The following is a 25,619-nucleotide window of genomic DNA, read 5'->3' as shown; positions in this document are numbered from 1 at the left end:
GACACTGTACATCATCTAACTTGTCCAGGTACCTCTCAGCAAAATGGTCGAGCCGAAAGAAAACTTCGTCATATTCTTGACACTGTTCGTGCTCTACTTCTTTCTGCCAAAGTTCTTGCCCCATTTTGGGGTGAAGCTGGTCTTCATGCTGTTCATGCAATTAACCGCATTCCAAGTGTTGTCATCCATAATCAGACTCCGTATGAGCGTCTCTTTGGGTCACCCCCTGACTATCATCACATTCGCTCATTTGGATCTGCTTGTTTCGATCTTCTTCAGCCTTATGAGCACAACAAACTTGAGCCTCGATCTAGACTCTATTGTTTCCTTGGTTATGGTGAAACTCAAAAGGGGTATAGGTGTTATGATCCTGTCTCTCATCGTCTTCGTGTTTCTCGTAATGTTGTCTTTTGGGAACACCGATTGTTTGTTGAACTCTCTCACTTTCGTTCTTCCTTGACTAACTCCTCTGTTTTAGAAATCTTTCCAGATGAGTCTCTTGTTCCTTCTACAAATACTTTTGATCCTCCTTTGGACTTCTCTCCAGATATTTTTGATGTTTCTCCTAGACAGGTTGCAGATGAACAGATTGATGACGAGCTACCCCACTTTGAGCCTGGGTCCCCTGCTCCTGCTCTGCCTGAAGATCCTCCACAAGACATTCCACGTCACCACTCAACCCGGGTAAGATCCATTCCTCCACGCCTACTTGACTATCATTGTTACACTGCCCTTGCTACACTTCACGAGCCTCAAACCTATCGTGAGGCCTCTACTGACCCTTTATGGCAGATTGCAATGAAAGAGGAACTTGATGCATTAACCAAAAACCATACTTGGGACCTGGTTACTCTCCCTCCTGAACAGTCTGTGGTTGGTTGTAAGTGGATCTATAAGATCAAGACTCGCTCTGATGGATCCGTTGAGCGCTACAAGACTCGTCTTGTTGCCAAAGGTTTTACACAAGAGTATGGGATTGATTATGAAGAGACTTTTGCTACAGTTGCTCGTATCTCATCTGTTCGTGCTCTCTTAGTTGTTGTTGCTGCTCATAAATGGGATCTTTTTCAGATGGATGTTAAAAATGCCTTCCTTAATGGGGATCTGAGTGAAGAAGTCTATATGCAACCTCCTTTTGGTCTCTCTGTTGAATCAAACAAGGTTTGTCATCTTCGACGTGCACTTTATGGTCTTAAACAAGCCCCACGAGCTTGGTTTGCCAAGTTCAGCTCCACTATTTTTCGTTTGGGTTACACTGCCAGTCCATATGATTCTGCCTTGATTCTGCCTTATTTCTTCGTCGTACTGATAAAGGCACTATTTTGCTTTTTCTATATATGGATGATATGATCATAACTGGTGATGACCTTAGTGGCATTCAAGAACTCAAGGATTTTCTCAGTCAGTAGTTTGAGATGAAAGATCTTGGACATCTCAGCTATTTCTTGGGTCTTGAAATTACTCATTCCACATATGGTCTTTATATTACTCAAGCCAAGTATGCTTCTGACCTGTTGTCTCAAGCTGAACTCACTGACAGCAAGACTATTGACACTCCAGTTGAACTTAATGCGCATCTGACACCCTCAGGGGGGAAACCATTGTCTAATCCTTCTCTTTATAGACGATTGGTTGGCAACTTAGTTTATCTCACAGTTACTCGTCCAGACATCTCCTATGTTGTTCATCAGGTGAGCCAGTATTTGTCTGCTCCACGATCAACTCACTATGTTGTTGTTCTGTGCATTCTTCGATACCTGAAGGGTACCCTTTTTCATGGCATTTTCTACTCAGCTCAGTCTCCTCTTGTACTCCGTGCATTCTCTGATGCTGATTGGGCAGGAGATCCTACTGATCGCAGGTCCACTACAGGTTATTGCTTCCTCCTTGGGTCTTCTTTGATTTCTTGGAGAAGTAAGAAACAAACTTTTGTGGCCCACTCCAGTACTAAAGCAGAATATCGTGCCCTTGCTGATACCACATCTGAGCTCCTTTGGCTAAGATGGCTTCTTAAGGATTTGGGTGTGTCCACCTCCTCTGCTACTCCTCTTTATTGTGACAACCAGAGTGTCATTCATATTGCTCACAATGATGTCTTTCATGAACGGACTAAACACATCGAGATTGATTGTCATTTTATCCGTTATCATCTTGTCCATGGTGCTCTTAAGCTTTTCTCCGTCTCCTCCAAAGATCAACTTGCAGATATCTTCACCAAGTCACTTCCTAAGAGACACACTCGTGATTTAGTTGACAACCTCAAGTTGGTCTCACATCCACCTTGAATTTGAGGGGAGCTGTTAATGTATATTATGTTATGGGCTTTAGGCCCAGTTAGATTACTTGTATAGTACACTTTACTTGTACCGCACACATATGCCTCTTATATAAAGACACTGATGTATATTATTTGATTTAAAAAATATAATACAATTATTCCATATTTCTAACAACTGTCACAGGGCACAAATGAAGGGAGGCTTCAAAGTACACGCAAAAGTGAAGAGTTTAATACTGCCATGGCCTCATTCCAAGGACATTGACTATCATTTCCTCCCTACATATTAAAGAGAGCCCACGGCAAAGATGGGACTCGCTACAGGCAAGAAAGTGTTTGGAATCCCAGAATCAGGTAGTGGGTACTGAAGGGTAGAGCCCATATAGTCGTTCTTTTAAGATCTTTATGTTCTTTATAAATGCACGCTTGACCTTTTTCCATGGATGATTGTATTTTTCTTGTAAAAGATGCATTGAAAGCATGTGAAGGGTAACTGAGAAAGTGGGGGCTGTGGCCCGGTGGAACCCCTTTGCTCCTGCTTGTGGGAGGTCATGGTGGCCAGGATTCTCTTGTGCCTACTTGTTGCCGCCCCTGTTACCTCCGGTTCAAGAGGGTGTCGAATTCCTAATTGTTGTACGATATTTGTTATAAACCATATCTATATTTCTACGTGGTCGAATCAAATTAAAATCTCGTATGTATTAATTTATCTTTACGTCATTACATTAAAGTGGTTGCATTAAAATTTCCAGAGACACGACACCACCTGCAAATGGCATCTCAATAAAATACCACACTGAAGCATAGTGAAGGTGAAGCTGCTGTCCTTAAAGTAATATTACATCTGTGTTCAATGACAGTGCCTTCAGACATATCCAAGTTATTGAATGAAGCTCCACGGTGCAAACAGTTCCAAAAAAGATAAAAGAAAAGAAAAGAAAAGAAAAGAAAAGAAAGGAAAAAGAGATAGTTTTCTAGTATTATTAATGGGTTGAAGACAATAGCGAGAGCATTCACGAGAGCAGACGCAGATTTGTAGGGGTGGGTGTTGAGTCTTTAGCCTTTACAGAAGGGGGGGTATGCCTTTTCTCGAGTGGGACCAAAGAAATGACCTTTAGCACATAGAGGGGAAGGCCATGTGCCAAATTGTCCAGGAATTTAATCAAATTGGGACCCTCCTCCACGTGTGGGCATAACACATTCCTTGTCACTTGTCACCACCCACCACCTAATAAGAGCTTGAAAACCCATGCATGTGAGCTCTGACGTGTGGCATTTATGCCCACTGACATCCTCATTCCAAAGTCAATACAACACTCACCAATCTCTCCAAGTTCCCAATTTAACACAAAAATCCATTAATAAGCTTCAATAATATGATGATATTAACTATAGGAAATAGTACATAGAGGTCCCATATGAACCCATTGCAAGCTACAATAGCAACAAGGCCATTCAATGGCCCTGATACACTAAAAACTACCAGACCCCACAAGACTGAAAATACAGCTCTCTCTCCTTAGGAGAGGGCTCCAAAAAAACTATACCAATTACACACTAACAAAGTAGGGAAAAAGAAAAAAAGGAAAAAACAACGAGGCAAACAGAGCATTGGATGCCTTTTGTGCGCTCCAACGGCTACTTTTCTTGCCTGAGGAACACAACCCCACAACGGCTACTTTTCTTGGGTGTCATGGGGGGTGAGAGTAGAGAGGCTTTAGCATTAAAAAAAACTCATATTTTGGGTGAAGACCCCCAACTGCAGGGACTAGAAGAAGTTGAGCCGAGAGGTGTAAGTGGCCTTAGGAGCCCAATTCCTTGGAATGACTTCCCTTGCAGACAGAGTTCTTCCTGTTGATAGTGTAGTTAACTTCACTGAAAATGGTCCCTTCAAGGGCCCCCCAGTTATACACCAACTTGCTCCCCACACATGCCTCATCTCTAGCCACTCTGTTGAACTTGCCTGCCCACATACACATTTCCAAATAAATAAATAATTTTTTTTAATAAAAAAATAAATATGTTTTTGGGCATGTCTGTGGGTGGGGTTTATAAAAGTGACCAGTGTTTTATCCACTTATATGAAAAAATAGCTAGATCTATAAAGGATTTTTGAGCACTTTCTTGGGGAAACTGGTGATTAAATTAGGTGAACACTGAACATTATTATTGTTATAATAATATATATATTTTTTTAATAAAGCATGGAAATGTTAGGACAGGGGTCACATGATCTTGGAGCTGGTCACCCACAATGATGGGGATTTTGAGGATTAAATTACAGACACTATCCCTTACTTATTTTTCAAAATTTTCATGGACCCACTGACCTTGATTTGGGCATGTTTGTGAAAGCTCTTTTTTTAGGTAAATAAGTGAGAAAGTGCACAACTTTTGACCACCCACCCACCCCTCAAAGATGAACATTTTCTCTTTCAAATTGCTTTATGAAACCCCCAAAGTGGAAAATGGACTTACTTCTCTTATATGCATGGACCCAACATCACCATCTCCATCTTCAAACTCCACTAGAAGTGACAGCCAGTAATCAGTTGATCCCTCGTTCACATGAAAGGCTATGTTCTTCCCTGGGTATTTGCATGGAGTCCTGCATTTATAGAAATGGATATTTTTAATATTAATATTAAAATTTAAAAATAAAAAAAAATACTAAGAGAAACAACACAACAAAAATTGAAAACTTGTCTTTCTTTGTTTGTCTGGAGTACAAAAGAGAATTTTTGCAAATTTTCTTAGAATTGGGAAAAAAAATTAGGAAACAAACACCTGCACCCAATGGTCAAAAGGAGAACACAATTTACAAGGTGGACGAAAAAGACCAAAACCTCCTTGCCTAACAAAAAATAAAGTGTAAAAGCCATGTCCATTTCTGTCATTCCAAAAGGTAGTTACCACTCAGCACTCAGCGGTCGATATAAAAAAATAACGCAGAAGGAGACAAAGCGGAGGCAGAGAGGCAGTCGCAAAAAAGGGAAATAGAGGAAGATACCGGCGGAAAATGACGGAGATCTCGCCTCGGTCCCTGAGCTGGTTATTGTTTCCGGCCACAGCCATGCGACCGAAGGCTGCACCACTGAGGTCGAAGTGGGTGCGCCCTCCTGAGCAGTACCCACCTGGACATTCGTCCGTTACTATGATTGTAACGGCTCTCCTTGAACATATGTTGTGGTCAAGGCACTTCACCTTGTAGCATGCCCCACAACCCACCCCTCCCTTGAACAGCACCGGACTCACTGCCCCTACTCTTGCCCTAAACGGCTTCACATCTACTAGCGACCCATACCCACATGCTCCACCTGCAATTTTTCACCATATTATAGACATAAAATTTGTTACATATATCAAAGGTTGGTCCAAAAATAAAGTAAAGTAACTATGTGAAAATGTTGCTCTTATTTTTTGTATTTATGTAAATTTTGTCATTTAAACGATGCCCAGATGAATTTTGAGCTGTTATTTGCTTTATTTAATTCAAAAACTAAGATTAGAGAATTTTCAATTTTGCTTATGGCGAGTTGACTCGGGGACAAATTTGAGTCGACTCGCCGAGATTTCAGCTTTTGTGCAAAGCAGCATTGGAGGCGTTGGTGGAGGGGAACATGAACATACCGTCGCTGCCGTCTCCGTCGGGGCTGCCGTACCAGGTGGCGGTGGCTGAGTGCCAATGTGCGTTGGACAGGCTGTGTTGGAGCTGGCCGGAGACAAGCAACAGCCCCTCGACGACAACCCAAAAAAACCCAATACCCAGCACCCTCATTGTTCGTGGGTCAGCACCGCAGCGCACTCTGTCAGGTTCCGGCGACGGCAAACCCAAGAAAATGCGGGAAAATGGGGGGAAACAGACGCTTTGCCGACACCCTTCTTCTCAGAGGAAGTAGTCGCTTTTGTTAATAGACTCCACGCTCCACAGTGTTAGGACTTAGGCTTGTTGGGCTCAGGTCTCGAAGGCATCAATATATAGTCTGGCGGGAGCTATAAAATAATTTTCATGACCATGTTACCCCCTGCTTGTTTGTTCCATTCACGAGAGTACCACTCTCCTTCCGGGGCCAACCGACGGTTAAGGCGTTAATTCCGCCCAACCGTACGTGTCGGTCTTTGTATTGAGGGCATGAGAGCCGTTTTGGTAATTTCGTGGGGATCTTTCTGCCCTTAATCTTGTATTTATTGCGCCACGTGATAAGGGGAAAGGAAAGTGATATTGACAAGGCAAGGACAGGGTAAAAACATTGACTTTGGTAAAATGATTTTCTCGTGCAGAATTACCAATGTTTGCCTAATTTTGGAATCTTCCGCCCCATTTTGTCTATTAGTTTTTAATTCTTTTAAAAAGTTTGATCATTTTAACAATGATTTTATGATTACATTTGCAATAAATTTTTAAAAAAAAAGTGAATAAGTTGATTCTTAGGAAGTATTATCCGTCAGACTTTCATGTTTTAACAAGGTGAATGACAAAATCATAATGTTTAATTTGGTATAACCATACATGGAGGTACCAAAAAACCAACATATCTTTAATACATCACCTTTCAAACGAGATATCTAAAAACACATAAAATCATCTTATTTCAAAATCAAGATCATAAAAGAAGACGACCTCCTGAACTTACAGGATGACTTAATCGACTAACATGCACCTAAGAAGACAAGTCCAACTACTATTGTCCTCATGTACCCAAAAGCTAATAAAGTCTGTTAACATGTTACAAAAAATCTACTAACCTATTACAAAAGTTACTCTTTTATAAGGAAAAGTGATAGTAAAAAAATAGGTTTCTTTTTCCTTAAAGTATTCTCTCTCGGCCTTTAAAAAAAAATTATAGAAAATGTAGAAAATGCATCTCTGTACCCAAAAAATGGTGGAATGAAATCTCCAATATTTTCTTTGAAGAATTTTTGCATCTTCAATCTACATAAACATTCATAAGATCAAGGATAATTTGGGAAATTGGAATTAAAAGTGAATGTTTAACAATGAAGTGGATATTTTAAGTGTGATTGGTATACATTCAAAGGGAAAATTAAGGGTGGTTAAGGTCGGGTTTAGGTTGGTTATTAATTAATTTGATAATTGAATCAAGTCGGTGGAAGGACAAATTTAGTTATTAAATCAAACCAACCCATTTTAACATCAATTTCGTTCGATTTATTATATTTGAATAAAAATTGGATTTTATATTTATGAAAAATGAAAGTACACATTACACCACTTGTAGGTTTTGTAATATAATCCAAAAATACAACAAGCAATTAGGTGATAATAAAGATATTTTAAATAAATATTTATAACTTAAAAAATCTCTTGGTGAGAGTAATAATCCATGTCAACTTAGTTGATTGGCCTCACCGTTAATCATGGTATTGTTGGAAAAAAAAATTTATGCAATCTTAGTTTAAGATTTTATCGAAGAAAAAAGTATGTTGTGATTTTCAAATGTAACAAAATTGAGTCGAAAATGAAATAACAAAGTAGCTGCATAATAATATTCCCTTATATAGTAAAGTTCTTTTAATTATATATATATATATATTTATGAAGATATTGGATATACAATAAATAATATTTACATAAAAAGAAGTAAACCCTGATATGAGATTTTGTCGATTACCATAAGGAGTGTTTGTCAGTTGTCACCTTCATGATTTTGTAGGATATGACAAGGAAATGGTGTTTGTATATGGTAATGATTGTAATATCTCATATTTGTTAGAAATTTTTTGCTAGTATTATATATATAACGGTTTCTTCTTAATTGGGTAAATATATTTTTGAATTGTATGTCCAAACAATCTTGATAAAAGAGAATAAAATTTGATTAATTATAAATGTCCCGTATGGTTAAAAGGAAAAAAGTGTTTATTTTCGGGATTAATTTTTTTTTTTTAATATTATATATGTAGTATACCTAAAACCAAAAATATATGCAAAGTAGTAATCAATTTTGATCCAAATAAAAGAGAATATGGTTAACATTTGAAGCCTTATGTGCTTAAAAGGATAAATAAAAAGGGGGAAAAAAAAAAAGCCTACTTTGAGGACCCAAAATATCTAATGCTGGGTTCCATCCTTTGTCTTTTCAATAGGGTGGCCCGTGGGTTAGAGGAATGAATAACCTCTAAAAAAAATAAAAAATAAAATAAAATAAAATAATGCATTCCCATTTTCACTCTGCTAATCCAAAGAGGCCAAGTTGGGATGATTCATGAAAGTGGGTTTCAACAATGACTTTGATTGGTACTTCACCAACATATTGGAAGATTAAAATATTTATACCAATGAAAGAGGGTATAGACCAAGTGGAGCCAAGCGGGGCCTCACCCTCCTCACCCTACACCATGATATGTCAAAAACACAAACCACATAATGTGGGCTCTAAAGTCATGCATGATTGGGTGAAATGGCCCCCCAATTGTCTAGTCCTCGTGCCTTATCCATCTCTAAATTGGACCACATCTTGGATACCTAAATCAGTGACTTATTATTTCTATTCTCCATCATGTAAAAAGTCTCATCATTTACACTCTCATGGACTCATGGTAACACTGCAGAAAGATATTTCACCGTCATATTCCACATTTATGGTTTCCTTTTTCCTTACATTCTTTCTATCTGCCATGTTTGAAAATTGGGGATCATGGCCCTGATGAAAGAAAGGAAGAAAAAGGAATGAAGGAAAATTAGTTTATAAGAATTTTTTTTTTTAATTTTGTGTTTTATACTTCTTTTCCCTTTTCATTTTTCAATTTTTTTTTTTACTTTTTTCTTTAATTTAGAAGGTATAAATCATTTCACAGCTACCGGCTATTTTGGAAATAAAGCCATCGGATAGGTCATCCCCTACCACCTATCCTACTAGAAAATGACATAGCATGAAAATATCTCGTAACTTATGGATGTAAGGCTTCCTATCAATTATTTTTCTAAAAGCTTATATTATAATATTACTTTTATCAAATTTCCCTTTTATTTTGATGAGTAAAAGAAATTAAATTTAGGGATAAAAAAAAATTAATATAATATTCTTAAGTTAGTAGCTTTGGTTCTTAATTCACACCTTTGTTTTATTTGTTCTTGTGTCCTTTATGTGGCTGATCCAATGTCCAAAACCATTGGAAGAAGAAGATGCCCATTTACAAAATCCAAAAAAAAAAAAGAAAAAAAACCCAAAATCCTTTGAGTAGGATTACATAAAATTCTTGTTTTGTCTGCAACCATACCAAGCCATGTGACTGCGTCCCTGTATTCAAACTTTTCTGCCAGTGTCTACTAACATTCAACCATGTGGTCCACATTCTAACTTAATTATCACCAATGTCACATAATCATCATTCATAATAAATAATGCTTAGATGGGATTCATCAACCCCATTCATCAAGCTTTTGTCAACCTTGATATCATAAAGCTCAAGGAAATTAGATGAGTCGTCTCAATGATAAGTTATTATAAGATCATTCTTTATTGCCATTAGAAGAAGTTACAATTAGTGCAAGGGAAAATCATGAGATTATTCATGTGACCTTGACAACAATACATCAATCAAATAAAAGGGTTAGTGCCAAGAAGATTTGACACGAAATTCTTAAACAAATTCTTTCGAATTTTCATGGCCGTAAATGATGGCATTCTTGGCGGGCTTTTTCTACCCACATTCCCAATAATGGATTGAAGATGCGAAGCATAGATGATTTGAGGGGGACATGGAGTGGAAAGAGCAAAATTGAGGAGGAGACATTAGACCAAGGGCATGATGGGTTGTCAAAGTTGGTGATAAGAGAGAATGATTAAATTGGTAGTTGAAAGTACCCACAGTTTGAAGATGAAGAAGATCCACTCATATCATACCACAAACCGCCCTCAAATCTCAATTATTATACAAATGTAAAAAAATCACATCATACATGTGGGTTGAGTTAGCAATTTGCATGGCTGTCCGCTAAAAATCTGTACCTGAATCTTTTACTTTTGGAAAGCTAACATCAAGGGGCTAATTGGAATTTGGAAAAGCCTACACAAATAGTGAAGACTTTACTTTTTTGCTATTTTGATTTTGCAATTATGCGGAACAATGTTGGATCATATCTGGATGTGATTTCAAGTATCCGATGGCTGGGGACAGGGGGGGACACCTTGGAAAGTGAAAGGGGGCTAGTTAGAACCTTTACAGGTGATTTGAGGGTGTTTCAATTAGAGCTTTGTTATGCTGCTTTTTCCACCTCTGTTTTGTTTTACAACTCTTTCTCCTTTCAATTTTCATAATTTAAATACTCAAAATTTGATAGATAACTAGCAGATTCTAGTTGATCCCACCTCATTCCAAACTGAATGGTTTTCACACGTCATATTCATCTCAACCACTTTACGATTAAGACTCTCAAACCATTCTCAATGTATTCAACAGTGGTAGGACAAGTCCCACCACTAGGATGCACTAAGCCACTTAAGGAATATTTTTCATGGTGTTTTGTTTAAGAACAATGACACCTTTGTTGGGGGAACACCAACCCCATTTCAATGGATTCATTCCTTTTGATGTGCCCTTTACCTAACTTCTTGGCTTTCCATTGCCAGAAAGCATCCCACATTTTATAGGCAGCTGAAGTATTGATCATCCCCATGAAGTGATGAATATGCAAGTAAATGACATGGTATATATTTGATGCTATATCCAGTGGAGAACTGTAGTATCTATAGGCCATTCAAGTCCCAAGTCCTAAGACATGCATGCTCCTCTATGAATGCCCAAGTCATGATACATGGCATGAAATGACCATACCGTGTGATTCCTAAAATAGGATATCGATGTATATAAGCACAGTGCAAAATCTAATAACAGTACGATATAAATTGTCATTGTTATGAGATTTGAGCATAAAAGCTGAAGGGTATTGCTTTATGTACACTCTGCACAACCAATTTTACCAACTTACAGTATGTTTCTCAGAAAGCTCCTTCATCTTCAAGGATTAACACGCAGGAAATAGGTAATCATACAACAGCACTTCTTATTATGCATCTGCACTTCCTTTCCAGCTAAACAATGGGCTACTGCCTCATGTAAATCGTTTTACCGGCCAGTCTGATAAACAAATACAAGAATAAAAATCATTAACTGCAAACAAAACACAATTGGTAGAAATGGGAAAAGATCACCGAACATAGAAGCATTGTTAGACAGTTATTATATGAGTTACAATGGAAGAAATGATCAAATGAATATTTAAGAGTGATCCAAGGATAAGTTTTGATACAAATAAAACTAAGGTCCAGGTGAGTGGAGGAAATAAAAAAGCGATGTTCTAATACAATTACCTTTCATCAACTGTAGGCATCAAAATATTGTTTTTGGGTGTGATCCTCGGATATGAAGAGGTTTATTTATTTATTTATTTCACAAGCTCATTAGTTTAAGTGAAAAGATTTAGGAAGGTATCCTATGATGTATGCTGCCTGCTGACAAAAAGTTATAATCATGGAAAGAGGCTTTAGAATAAAAAAAAATTTAAATAAATTGGAGCCTTACCAAAAACCAAAGGAAGAAGAAAATAAAACAACAAAGAAAAAAAAAACTTAAAACAAAATGAAAACACAGACAAGAAAATAGGAGTGAAAACAAGGAAGCAGAAGTTAATGGCTAGGAGATGCCTAAAAGTAATCATTTGAATCATGCTAAATCAATCATCTATAAAGACATGGAAATTAGGAGGTGGAATTGAAATGGGATGGATGAAATAAATAAGTGTTTCTACTGCATTACACAATCAAGAAACTAGTTCATGATGTGAGAGGGAGCTAAAATGCAAATTCAATGGCTACATAACAACATGAAGATATAATCTATGCCTTAAAAATTGTTGACTGGTAGCATGGCAATTGCAATGGAGAGACCTCTGATAGCACCAGTCAAAAGAAAAAATATGGTGCAAGTTTAAGGTCAAAGGATGAGAAATGGAAAAGATCAAATGGCTGAACATCAAGTGCATTAGAAAAACATTAAGACATATAACTTAACAAAAAATATCCTTCGGGAGGTAGAATGGAAAGCATTTTTGTTCCACGCCATGATAGAAGAACTAAGTATTTTTACCTTTTCATTAATCCTTTTACCATAAGCATCAGTTCTAGATCCAGAGAAGGGGTCACCAGCAACATAAGGAGGTGGGTGAACTGCATTCCTCAATAGTGGAGCCCGGGTTGGGGCATATTCATCATCACTATCATAGTACTGATGTGGCCCTAGAGCTTTGAGTACCATAGCCAATAAAATAGACAGTCCCTGAGAGGGTAGGTCAACCAGTAAGAACCAAATGATAGGTGAAATAAAAACATAAATCCTTAAACAAAAACAATTCTGCATCTAAAAAATGAAGAAAAAAAAATTATAACATAATCATCATCATGCAAACCCACAAGCAATTTCACAAGTCAAAATCATGTTATTTGAATAGAGAATATTATGTAACCACTTAAACTTTCCAAGGCACTGTTTTAAATAAAAAACAATGTATTGAGGCCTAATGGAACAATTATGACTCTTGCAAAAGACATTGCACTGGGAGGCTTTTCGTAGAATAGGGAAGACTTCAACCATCCAATAAATTAAAATTTTCCATTGGTTCAACTAATCTTGGTGAGTGAGTTTATTTAGATGGAAGTCACCATAGGTTGATTCTCATTCTTGAATTCCATACAACAGGACCCCTACAGATCAGAGAGCTACCTGTACAAACAAGATCGACAAGCCAATCCATTTGCAGATCTCAAAGTTTGACCTGACAAAATTTTTGAACTCATGAAAACTCCCAGTTGGATCTTCGGGGAAGTCCTGAAGCCAAGTCAGAATATAATCAGCATAAACACACAAATTTTCAAATGCAACAGTACTAAACACATAAATTACCAAATAAGATTAGGATGGATGAGGGTTTGCAAGTATAATATACCTCCTCCCAGTCGTGGTTTAGAAATACATCTGCAGTTACTCCAGCCTCCAGTATGAGAAGAAAAAAGATATACATCATATACTATACCCATTTCAGGTCAACAATGAACTCTTTATGTCATAATATCTCATAAGCTCCATTCAGCATTCAGCGAAGTTCTATGCCTACTTCATATTTTTAACAATTTGTAAAAGAAAAAATATCATCATCATAAGAGATCCTAGGCACTGTAAAATATAACAGTACAGGAATATGCACTACAAATCTGTCTAAGAATAGATACTGATAAAATCAGAGAATGCATATGTATTTAAGAGTGTTCAAAAAGATAAAGTAAAGATCATATTTGCAAGCAGGGTCAACAAAGCTAATGAATTAACCTCTCATTTAGAGCAGAACTTTACATTGAAAAGGTATCTACAGAGTTCACATGGAAATCCAGGGAGCTATTCATTCTCCACAATTTACTCTTATAGATGAAACCAAGCTATTGAATATCTGCAGCCTGTAGGCAGCACAGATCCCAGGAATTCTAGATATATGCACACACAATGTAGCTGGCTGTAAACAGTTTGGATTATGCATTCTTGAGTTGATAATTGGAATTCTTGGAATGAAAACTCCAACTCTTTCACCCACAGAAATACATAATATATAAGCAAAAAGATGATGTAGATGGAAAAAAATTTGCAAAAAAGAAAGGAGCAAGCAATTAATCTATTAAAAATACAAAAATAAAAAATAAAAAAATCCCAAAAACAATCGGTAAAAAAAAAAAAAGAAATTTCATATAACTAAAAAAAGGATTGGTAAAATAAAAAGAACACTTGCTAATTATAAAATAAAAATGTGGTGCTTAAATTGAAGACTAGTTCCAAGTTCAAATATCCTATTAGTCCTGACAAAAATTTATATTGACTCAATATTTTCAAATTGGATTTTACTGAAATGATAATATGGAACATAGCACTGTCATGGGAATTTAATAACAACATGTGGGGCTAAATAGTGAGTGACATATGAATTTACTCTAGAAGTTGAACAGAAAATGAATCTAATCATCCTCTTTCAAAAGCCATTTCCACTGCGGGCAACTTATCGATCGTTTTCTGAAGAGTTTGAGCTCATAAATAGAAAACAAAAAGATAAATAAATAAATAAATAATCATATATAGATAATATACATTGGAGCAATTAAATACCACAACAGAAGAATCCATCATTTGTACCCAACCAAGAGAAGCAGAACGTAGTCATGAAAGGGAAAGAAACTAAGAAAGCATTAATCTTTAATCTAATCGGTTCTTGAAAGGATACGACATAAAGGCAACAACCATTTGCAGTCTCAGCAGCAGCATGACCAAAGCATGTGAACAAACATAATGTCGCCCCAAGGCCAAGAAAAGTGTAGATGAACCTGCATTTTACATGAAAAAGAAAAAGGAAAAAGATTTAGCAACTGCTTCAAAAGTATACACAAAATCAGCTTTATCAAAAGATACTTTACTCGTGAAATGGTAAAGCATAACCCAAGAAACATCTTCCTCCTACAAAAGCAGGATGCAATAAGAAAACATCCTAAGTCCGGCAGCATTCCTCTCTACGATTGAATCACAAAACCCTTTTTCCCACTAAAATCAATACATAAACCATTCAATTGGAAAGGGACACAAGACACAGAAGCAACTCCAGAAAAGCCTCCAAGTTCACTCATTTCCCAACTGACATATTTAGGTCTTAGAGTTAAACAAACCCTGCACCAGATAGAATTATTTGGCCTAGTTGTATCTTTCGCAGGAACCAAAACATTTGATTATATAAAATTCAAAGTTCCATTTTCTTACCTTTTTCCTCCACCCTCTTAACAGACAAACAATAGAAATTTAATTATATCTCCATAAACCACGTAAAAACCCTTCTGCCAATAAATTCAAACTAAATACGCTCATACCCCCAAAATCAGAGAGAGAAAATTAGGAAAAAGTGAAAACCATAACCCCAGTTTGGCTCATGAGAAAACTGAAGGTATGAAAAGAAAATAAAATAGAAATTTGAATATTTTCTTAAATGTTGATTTAGCCCAGCACTAACAAAAGGCTCACCTAGATTGAAGTAAATTCTAGGCTCTCAATTAAGTCAATGTGTTGTTTTCTCGCATTCAAATTAAGTAGGACTCCATTTTCAATTTTCCTCCATTTCTCAGCCACCAAACAGAGGCTCCGAAGATTCTCTCGTCCTGCACTCAACTGTCCCTAATCCACCCACTTGCCCAAGTTTTCATTTCCATTTTTCAGAAACTCCAAAAAAACAAAAAAAAACCAATTCAGTCCTCGTTTTCTCTTGTTTCCACCATTTTCTCAGCAACCAAAGAAAGGGGCTCAAGGAGAAAAAGCAATTACCATGGAGCTCGGGAATCGTAATCGTCCATGTGTCTGTTCCAAACCCTAATCATCCATAGAGCATACATCACCATTGCAATACCAACCATTCCAATGATGGAATTCACCAGCTTCAGGATCGATTGCATGCAACTTCGAAAGATTCGCCCCATTGGATTCCAATTCCCAAAAGCTCAATGGATCAACAAAAACAGGGGTTTCAATTGTTGAAAACCCTAACGCTAATATCAAAACGCTGTTCATCACCAATTTTTAGTAATTCTTTTTTAAGCTTTCTTCTATAAATGACAAAATTTTGGTGGATTTCTAGGACACTTCCTTTTATTTTTTATTTTATTTTTTTAATATAATAAAAATATGGTATTATAGTGGGTGATTTGTGCTTGTCCTGAAAGAAAAAAATAAAAATAAAAATAAAAACAAAATAAAATATAAATATAAATTCCTTTAGAATACAACCATTATTTAAAAAATGTTATTTTAAAAAAATATTTAAATAAGACATTTTTAAATGAACTCATGACAAGTTAAAACTCTTTTTAAATTTAATAAAATTATTCATACTTATTTAAATAATAATTTTGTTAAAACCATAAGATTTCTTTTTATATTTTAAAAATTTTTAACACCGATATTATTTTAAATAAATAATAATAATTCATTTGAATCGAAAATCATAATTAAATTTAATTACAATTTATATACTATTTTTAATGATTTTGTTAAAATAACTTTTAGATTTAATATACAAATTATAAGATTGATAATTTTGTTTCATTCATTATAACTTAGAATATTTTAAATAAAATTTTTCTAAATTATATTTTACCCCTCTTTGAAAACCTAAGGTTGTCATTACATCAACCGAATGAGATAAGTAAATATAAAAAAAGTCCATAAAGGCAACTTAGGTTGTAGTTTGACATGGTGTGGATCTTAGTGTTTAAAATTAAGCAAAATGATTTTCTAACTATTAAAAAAAAAAAAAAAAAAAAAACCCTCAAGTTCATAACCGTGGGTAATATCTCTCAAGCACTCCAAAGGTGCTTGTGCACTCACAACAAAATTATCCAAATTTTTTGAGATTTCTCTTTCTGTTTTAAAAAGATTTATTCCAAGGAATTTTCAAGAATTAGCTCACTTATTCCTAAAATTACGTATACCTTACCTAGAAAGGTTTTTGGTTTAATGCTTCTAAGTTGAAAAACATAATTTGTCTTCCTATTTTCGAAACTTTAAAAGAAATATTTGTGTTTGTTTTTGTTAAGCATTGAAGGAGATTTACATCCCTTTATATATCTGATGAGATTCGTTAGGGACACATAAATTGTTATGTCGTGAATGTGAAATGCAATGTAGGTATTGGAGAGTAAGTATTATGAATAACTTCCCCCAAGTAAATCTGTGTATTGTACTTTTATATAATGGGTTGTAGATTTGAGGTTGACCTCGTGGTTTTTATACTTGCACATTATGTGGGTGGTCTTCTACATAAAAAAAACCTTGTCTCTTATATGTTGATCATTTTCTAGTTATCCCTAATCTAAATCGAGATAGTTAAATAATTGAAGCTATTTAATTTTGGACTAAAAAGGGTTCAAACACCTATTCACCCCCTTTATGTATTACCCTACTAGATTATTTACCTTCCAATATATATAACATATTGATAATGTGAACTTGTTTGAAATGAACTTTGATTTAAGAGGGGTATCATGAACTTTGAATTATTATTCAATTATTTTATTATTGAAATGATTGAATAAGGATGAGATTTGATAAAAAAAAAAAAATATTTGTGAATTATTATTATAATTATAATTAGTGTTCAATTTTTTTTATTATTGAAATAATTGAATATAGACAAGATTTAAAGAAGTGTATTGTGAACTATCATTATTATTATTTATTATTTTATTATTTTATTATTATAATAATTGAATAAGGACGAGATTTGAGGAAGCATATGCTATCTTCTTTTTCCAAAATACTAGAGATGAAGAAGTATATTATGAACTTCTTCTTCTTCTTTCAAAAGCCGAGATTTGAAGAAGTGTATTGTGAAATTTTTTTATTTGAACAAATATTATTCTTCTTCTTCCTTCAATTTGAAAAAGATTTTTTCTTCTTCTTATTATTAAAATAATTGAACGAGGTCGAGATTTGGAAAAGTATATTATGAACTTCTTTCATTTGAAGAAGTGTGTTGTAAACTTTTACGATTTGAAGGAATATATTGTGAACTTTCATGATTGGAAGGAATATATTGTGAACTTCTATTACAAACTTCTTATTCCAAACTTCTTCAATTTCAAGAAGTGTATTGTGCACTTCTTCTTCCTTCTTCTTATTCAAATTTCTTTTTTTTCTTATTATTCAAAACTTCTTATTCTTATTAAAAACTCGTTTTTCTTATTGAAATTCAATTTCTTGATTTGAATCTTCAATTTCTGGAAACTTATAAAATTCTTCTATCAAGTCTTGATTAATAAACCTACAAAATCCTTCAAGCTTTTCGAAGAGGTGTTTCATAAAATTTAAAGAATTATTATTTTTAATTTTTTCATTATTAAAATTATCCACCCTCTCTTTTGATATATGTATAAATTAAAAATATATTTTTATATAGTTATGAAGAAATTAGTTTTTATTTTATAGTTTGAGCAATATCTAGAAGCTTCGGAACTCGTTATAATTGGATACACATGAGATTGTTAAAACTATGAGTAAATGAAATACACATCAAAATTAGCTCTTAATTGAAGTGATGCTAAAAAAACATTACTAGAGAAGATATTTTAGGAAAAAAAAATTATACTATCTTTCATGTCTTGAATCTGCTCCTATAATAACAATATAAAAAATATAAGAACTTGTTTGTGAACTATTTTTTAGAACAATTTTTTGTTTTTTAGAACACAAAAATATGAGAAACATATTTAGCAACCGAAAATTATTTTATGTTTTCTATTATTAAGAACATAAAAACAAGATATTTTCAAAGAATATTTTTTAATTATTTTAACTTGTTTTCTGAGGGCTATTTTAGGAAATAATTATACAAATATATACAATGATTGAAAATAAAATACTATATATAAAAATTATTTTTAAAACATATTTAAAAATATTAAAAACAAGTTAAAAATATTTTAAACTTTCAAACAAACTTTTATTTTATAAAAATCAGAGAACAATTTTGAAAAAATATTTTTCAGAATTATTTTTTAAAATAGTTACCAAAGACCCTAAATTTACAAAGTATTTTGGATTAATTTCACATATTTTTATTGGAAAGAAAAAAACAAGTTTTTGTTGAAAAATCATCACTTTTGTCCAATTAATTTTGTTTCATTCTATACAATGAATGTCACTTCATTTCTTAAAAATTTTTAAATTTGAGGCAATACTTTTTTTAATATATCAATTTTTTTTTATTATATTTTAAAAATAAATCTCAAAGAGATCTTATATTTTATATAATAATAATAATAATAATTTTATATTTTTAAAAACAGAAAATAAGAAACATATTCAAACGGGTATTAAAAAAATTTATTTTCATTTGTGTTACAAAGCATTTTAACTTACTTTTATTTATTTTCAGCAAAAAGTTTAAAAAACAAATAGCTCCATTTCAAAAATATGAATATGTATATCTTGTTTAGAGATGATTGCCATCAAGTTGCTGTGGTGTAGTGGTTATCACGTTAGTCTTACACACTAAAGGTCCCCAGTTCGATCCTGGGCAGCAACAATTCTCAAAAATGTTTTTGCCTGTTTTGGGAAAATTTACAGTCTACCTCAAATTGACTTCCATTCCATTGCAAGTTCTTTTTTTTTTTTTTTTTTTTCCTGGGAAAATTTTCATTCTACCTCAAATTGACTTTCATCCCACTAATTATGATACTCCCTGCAATTGTTCAAGCACTTTGTTATTCAATAGTGTCAATTGAACAAATTTGCATTTCATTCATTCTCATTAAGCAGTTTGCATGGCATGTGGAAATGCAACATCTACTAGGAATGGTAATGGGCAAGTCTTTTTTGGGTATGGCATGTGGAGAGGCAATATCTACTAGGCATGTGGAAAGGCTAAAGAAGCCTTCCACATTTGAAGAAGGCTAAAGAAGCTTATATCAAGAAGGCATCTCACAGAATCTTCAAGAGAACCCATGCATTCACTGTTCCAATATGTTAGCCCAGCAGAAAATTCTCATACTTCACATGAAAAAATATGAAACAGAGCAATAGATTCATCTCCTCAAAAGACAAAGAGACCATCTTGTATTTCTTTGATCAAACCCTCCACTTCTCTCTTTACAAAATTCGGTTCGGCTACAACAAGAGTGTTTAACCCAAAACAAGAAAAGCTAGAGGCAGGAGGGCATACATGAGCTTCTTGTTCACCGACCTTTTCTGCTAGTCGACATCGAAATCTAAGTACATTCTATAGGCATCTCTGTCTGAAGAGTAGTAGCTTTTGATCAGGTTATCAACTTGGAAACCATGTTTCTTGTAGAGACTCATTGCAGGAGTCCTTGAAGGATCCACATGAAGCGATATCCGGCAGATATTTCTAGTTTTGCATTTCTGAATTGCTGCTTCCAGCAGTGCTTCTCCATGGCCTTGCCTCCTGTAATTCTCCTTCACTGATTTTTGTATTTGCATCAATGAGAACACCCACATAACAAGAAATCAGTTTTGTGGACAACAAGAGAACATCATTTTCAAATTCTTCGAGAATTTAACCCAATGGGCAATTCTGCAACTGCCCATTCAATCTAGTATGCATGACAAAGAACAAGAACATGAGAGAATTCTCTGGTTAATCACATAAACAATGTCTAGTATAATGTAACAGTCTCAGAGAGAAGCATGGAATGGGTGGGAAAATACTGGAAATTACTTAAAAATGGATTCCTTTCTCAAGCTATTTTCAGTTTTCCCCCTTTTTCTCTGGGTCCAAACAGAGTGTAGTTTCCCGGATTATTTCCAAATTATTTTCCATCAATCAAAAGCAGTCCAAATTCATCCCACAAATTTCCTTAACTCTCAAAATTTTCCTAAGACTATAAACAATTCCCAAATTATTTCTAAAAACCCTAATTTATTTTGAGCAACGATGGAATCACAACTGACAACCCATCACCACTATGTCATAAATCCACTCCCACCATCAACAGAGTCAAAACCTTTCAGCAAAGAAAATATCATCAAAACCAAACAGCCACCTTTAAACCCATGAAACAAATAGAAACAAGCCAAAAATCACAAAAAAATCAGAGCATTCCCACAAAACCTCGAAGAAAAGAAGATGGGCTTTGCTCAAAACCTGCGAGTTTCGTGATGGAAGCAAGCAAGGAAGAGGGCCATGAGTACATGACGTATCCTGCAACTTCTCCATCAGCAAGCTGAATATAGAGCAAGCCAGAGTTGTTTTTCCTCAGTTCTTCATCAAATGATCTAGCGAGTGATTCGTGTTTAGGGAATATTTTCTTCTCCAATCTCACAATGTCTTCCACCACCTTAGCCCAGTTGGTAGAGTTTCTATGGAGTTCCAGTACCACACAATTCGACATCGGGACGATGATCCTGTTGCCCAACGGAGAATCTCCAGCAACAAGGTTCTGTTTGGCACCATATAGGAAGTTTTTATTTTCCTTGTTTTTGTATTTTTCCTTTTCATTTTTTTTTAAAAATCAAAACAACCAAGTCATAAACATTTTTTCTACATTATGTTTAGTAATTAAATTGTTTTTATTAACTATTTAAAAAAAGTTACAATTCATTTTAAAAATATTTTTTAAAATATGATAGTTAAAAATTATTTCCAAATTTACCATATTTATTCAGGCTTGAAAATTTGTGGTGGAGTTAGGCTCAAAATTGCTTTTTATCATGGAACCATCCCCATCTATCAATTAAGGGTAGCAAAGTTTGATATGATTCATGAACATGATATAAACCTAACACGTTTTTTGTGGGTTTGAGTTGAGTACAAGTGGGTTTAAATTCAATATAAGTAGGTTTAAATCAAATTCGTGTTGATTTACATAATCCATTTAATAAATAGGTAAATTTTGAGTTAAATTGCATAATACGAATTTGATCTGAATTGACCCATCTAATAATCTTGCTATTAACTTAATTATATTTTTAAACCATTTTACCCATGCTTGATTCATTTTAAATTTGTTTTTACATAAATGGGTCAATTAAGTCATAGATATGTTTGGTTGAGATATTAATCATATAAACATCTACAAGATCTAACTTAACTTAATTATTAAATATGAAGATTTGATCATGAAATGAGTTAAATAGGTTACATAACGTGTTATCTATCTAATAATTAGACAGTATTTAAGTTTATGTTTTTAACACGATTATTATTTGTGTCGGGGTTGGGTTGAGCTATATTGTAGAATATCTAGGTTTTGACACAAAGCAAACACAACCCACTAACACAAATTGCCAGCCCTACAATCAATCAATCATCCATCCAAAAAAACTACACAATCACTATGATGGGACTCCAAGGATTATATAAATATAAACACAGTTTCATAATACACAATCAACCACTTCAACACACCTGTTACAGTGGTCAATAAGATTATTTAGTAGTCCTAATAGCGAAGCTTCAACAAACCAGTTGAAGTTATGGCTAACATCATCCACAACAGCCCTGATAATATATGATTAAAGTAGCTCTTCAACAGCAGTTGAAGTTGTTGCTAACATCACTTATTCACAGATAATACAGGAAAGTTGCAATCTATGCAATCTACTCTTCCACATCAGTATTCATATAGCTCCCAATGGCAATTATCATCAGATGGAAGGGATAGTAGGAAAGGTGCCGGACAGTGAGGGAGTTCGATGAAGGTAAGGCGCAGAGTGGTATGAGGAGTGTCAGCAGTGTGGCAAGGAAGATGAAGCTCATTAGCATAACAATGTCAACCAGCCAACTGAGTTTGCTCACCACTAGGCATACCCCTGCCATGAATGCCATGGACATCATCGCCAGTGCCAGCCCCAATACTGGCAATGCAAATTTGAGGGCGACAAGCACTGAACTAATGTCGCCTAATTGTGCCCATATGAGTGTAACAGCGACAATGATGGAGCTATACATAGCTATGGTGTCGCAGATCAAGAATGCATGAAACTTCTCTTTTGGTAGCATGGTTGCCATACCTTGGTCTGGGGCAGAGTTGTTATAACCGCCAGGAATTGTGAAACCAGCAGTATAGGTTACAGTTGCAACAAGGGTTGCCACCAACAGAATTATGTTCACTTTCTCCTTATGGTTTTCCAATTTGGGTGGCTCTCCTTGAATAAAGTTTTGTACTTTACTCTTGAGGAACTTTGGGCTTGGGGATTGTGGAGCACCAGCAACTCTTAGGGCCATCCATGTAAGCCGCTACATAGTAGAAAAATATCAGGTTATACACCAGCAAATACATCTCACCAAAAGTTAACCATTGTTAATTGAAAGTCAAGTACCATACTACCATCAGCAAAAAATGATTTAAACGTTTATATTCTTTAAAAAAATGTTTGTTGTTTTCAAATAATATGATAAATATAAACAAGTAAAATGGGATGATTAGCCCCTAACAAATAGTTTGTAAAGCACACCTTGCGAAAAGAAACCATTGTGTCCATGTACTCATCAGCAATGTCAAGTGCTGTCAACCTTCCATTGTTCTCTACCTTTAGGTTAACTCTCTTATCCAATGTTAGAGCTCTTACAACCTTTGGATGCTCAAAAATAGTGGCTAAATGTAAAGGTGTGTTTCCATCCTCATCTTTCTCATTTATAAGCTTCTCAAGCTCAGGCATTTTTTTAAGCATATAACTAACTGCTTCAGCTCTTCCACTCTTTGCTGCGACATGAAGGATATTCTGGCCTTTGCAAGTGAGCAGCTCCATCAAATCTGGGCGATGCTGGAGCATCTCTTGAATTATGTGGAAATGACCTTTGATGGCTGCTATATGAATAGGAGAGAGGCCATCTTTGTCCCCTTGGTAAGCAGCGATACAGTATTTGTCTAAAAAGTAATTGATTCCTTCAACAAAACCAATAGATGCTGCATAGTGAAGAGGGTTCCTCCCTTCTTCACATCTTAAATTGAAGGATGATTGATCTCTTTCCCACATTATCTTGAGAACATCTAATGTCGCCCAAAACAAAAAAATGAAAACAAACAAACAAAGAAGTGTGAACCATATTTAAGCGAATTTTTTGGTGATCACAGGACTGATGATAACACATTAAATGAAAATCTTGCCATGTGTGAGAACAAAATATATGGTAAAATATGCTCCTAAATCCAAATGATAATCAGAAATATTGTCAATTTATCACTGTCTTCACAAGTCACAATAGAAGCCTTCTTGTAAAGAAAAAAGGTCGATTGGCTACTAGAGGACCTATCTAAAAAAATCAGCTACTACAGATATATTTCTTTACTGCTAGATACTCATGTGATTAGAATAAGACAGTAATATTTCTGGACTATTCCTGATCTCTTCTTGATGGGCAGCCACACCTAAGGAAATCCATGGAAGGACATTACAATGGACACACTAATTCTAACATGGAAGCACAGGAATATCACCAATTAATTAAGCAAGAAATAATTGAGGTCTTCCAACTTCCAGAAAAATGAGAATGCTCTTATGTGCCATGATATCATTACCTTTTAATGGTGACAATTGGATGCAATATAGTTTGGGTAAAGTTTTCTGATTCACAGGTGCAGAGAATTGGGTGGTTTATAGTAGTTGCAGGGCTTTTTGTAGGAAAAAACTAAGAAGTGTGAAAGTGCAGTCACTTAAAAATTTCCAATCCAAGTGCAGACTCTTGGAAGTCTGAAATTGAAAGACAAGCATACCAATAAAGGGAAAAAAAAGGGAGATTAGAGGAGAGAATTTCATTTACCTGTATTCTTCCCAAGAATGGCAGCTTTCACAGATGGTTTGTTCTCGAGCTTTCCTTCAATGCTGTAGTTTCCTGCAGGATTTTCCATTATAAACCTAACAAGATTTGCATATCCTGCTTCTGCGGCCAAATACAACAAAGATTTTCCTTCCTTATTGACAGAACAATACATATTTCTGTCCTTGTTAATTATATTCCAGGCCACCTCTTCATGACGATGTTGCAATGCCTCATGCAATGCGGTATTACCCGTCTCATTCTTCACAACCAAAACCCCTTCTGTTGAATTAATCAACAAATTCACTAGCAGTGAATTGCCAGCTCTGGCTGCAATGTGAAGTGCAGTGTCACCTCTGCAATTTCTTTCCATGACAAGAAAGGGCAAGTCCTTACAAATGAGTTTTACAATCTCGTCATGTCCAAAGATCGTTGCTAGGTGAAGAACTGTGTTCTTCTGAGGGGTCACTTGGATACAAGATGCAGCAGGTACACCAGCGTGTCTGTTGTCTGGTCCTTGTTCCACGGCTTTTATGAATTCAAGAATGTCTCCTTGTATCGTAGCTCTGTACAAATCAGGATCCATGGAACTAGCTGTCACATAGTCCTCCAACAATTTGGCATCCTTAAGCTCAGAGATTGCCAAGATGGCTTGCTTCTTGGGTTGTTTTTATTGACGTGAGTTGTTGAAGGAGCAATTATAGAAATAAAAATATTCTAGTTACCAAGTTAATTTTATTTGATTGTAAATCATCCAAGATTGTAGCCTAGATTAGTGTGATTAGTTTCTTCCAAATTAACTTCATGTACAGGTTATATATAGCCCTCATCTGCTGTATCTTTTAATATATAGAAGAATACCATTTTTTCTTCTCCTCAACATGGTATCAGAGCAGAGATTCTAGGGCCATAGAATTTCTGAAAAAAAAAAAAAAAAACCAGAAAGAGGAAAATGGAAACACCTCCTACTGGGGTGGAAAAACACGAAGGAGAGAGTTCAATTCTCGCAGATCTTACGACAAGAAT

At 34.9% G+C, this 25,619-nt stretch overlaps 4 protein-coding genes and 1 non-coding gene across 6 annotated transcripts; 1 reads left to right on the top strand and 4 right to left on the bottom strand.

Annotated features, from left to right (window-relative positions):
* Positions 1–3,640: 3,640 nt before the first annotated feature.
* Positions 3,641–6,242, bottom strand: LOC100260198 (expansin-B3). The gene is made up of 4 exons (XM_002267091.5): positions 5,909–6,242; positions 5,289–5,595; positions 4,757–4,886; positions 3,641–4,241 (listed from the first exon to the last, which is right to left on the bottom strand). Exons 1-4 carry the CDS (start codon positions 6,054–6,056, stop codon positions 4,047–4,049), a joined length of 780 nt encoding a protein of 259 aa, XP_002267127.2. The 5' UTR covers positions 6,057–6,242; the 3' UTR covers positions 3,641–4,046.
* Positions 6,243–11,058: 4,816 nt separating this feature from the next.
* On the bottom strand, positions 11,059–15,987 carry LOC100261981 (tetraspanin-19). Of its 2 annotated transcripts, XM_002263192.5 has the most exons (6): positions 15,644–15,987; positions 14,562–14,661; positions 13,245–13,325; positions 13,022–13,126; positions 12,389–12,577; positions 11,059–11,380 (listed from the first exon to the last, which is right to left on the bottom strand). In XM_002263192.5, the coding sequence occupies exons 1-6, from the start codon at positions 15,793–15,795 to the stop codon at positions 11,369–11,371; spliced, it is 639 nt and encodes a 212-aa protein (XP_002263228.1). In that variant the 5' UTR covers positions 15,796–15,987; the 3' UTR covers positions 11,059–11,368. The 2 variants fall into 2 exon arrangements, with proteins under 2 accessions (XP_002263228.1, XP_059597083.1); XM_059741100.1 differs by having other exon boundaries at positions 11,059–12,577; positions 15,644–15,919.
* A 3,340-nt stretch (positions 15,988–19,327) lies between these two features.
* Positions 19,328–19,400, top strand: TRNAV-UAC (transfer RNA valine (anticodon UAC)). Its single transcript has one exon. It is a non-coding gene; the product is annotated as a tRNA-Val (tRNA).
* Positions 19,401–19,879: 479 nt separating this feature from the next.
* LOC100265407 (uncharacterized) lies at positions 19,880–21,316 on the bottom strand. Its single transcript, XM_002267049.4, has 2 exons — positions 20,979–21,316; positions 19,880–20,295 (listed from the first exon to the last, which is right to left on the bottom strand). Exons 1-2 carry the CDS (start codon positions 21,223–21,225, stop codon positions 20,066–20,068), a joined length of 477 nt encoding a protein of 158 aa, XP_002267085.1. The 5' UTR covers positions 21,226–21,316; the 3' UTR covers positions 19,880–20,065.
* An 869-nt stretch (positions 21,317–22,185) lies between these two features.
* LOC100243110 (protein ACCELERATED CELL DEATH 6) lies at positions 22,186–25,259 on the bottom strand. The gene is made up of 3 exons (XM_019223639.2): positions 24,597–25,259; positions 23,291–23,826; positions 22,186–23,072 (listed from the first exon to the last, which is right to left on the bottom strand). Exons 1-3 carry the CDS (start codon positions 25,177–25,179, stop codon positions 22,434–22,436), a joined length of 1,758 nt encoding a protein of 585 aa, XP_019079184.2. The 5' UTR covers positions 25,180–25,259; the 3' UTR covers positions 22,186–22,433.
* Positions 25,260–25,619: the final 360 nt, after the last annotated feature.

Source organism: Vitis vinifera, chromosome 12 (genome assembly GCF_030704535.1).
Source record: "Vitis vinifera cultivar Pinot Noir 40024 chromosome 12, ASM3070453v1".
Taxonomy (NCBI): domain Eukaryota; kingdom Viridiplantae; phylum Streptophyta; class Magnoliopsida; order Vitales; family Vitaceae; genus Vitis; species Vitis vinifera.
The sequence above is the reverse complement of the archived record's forward strand: the minus strand, read 5'-3'. Positions and strand labels throughout refer to the sequence as shown.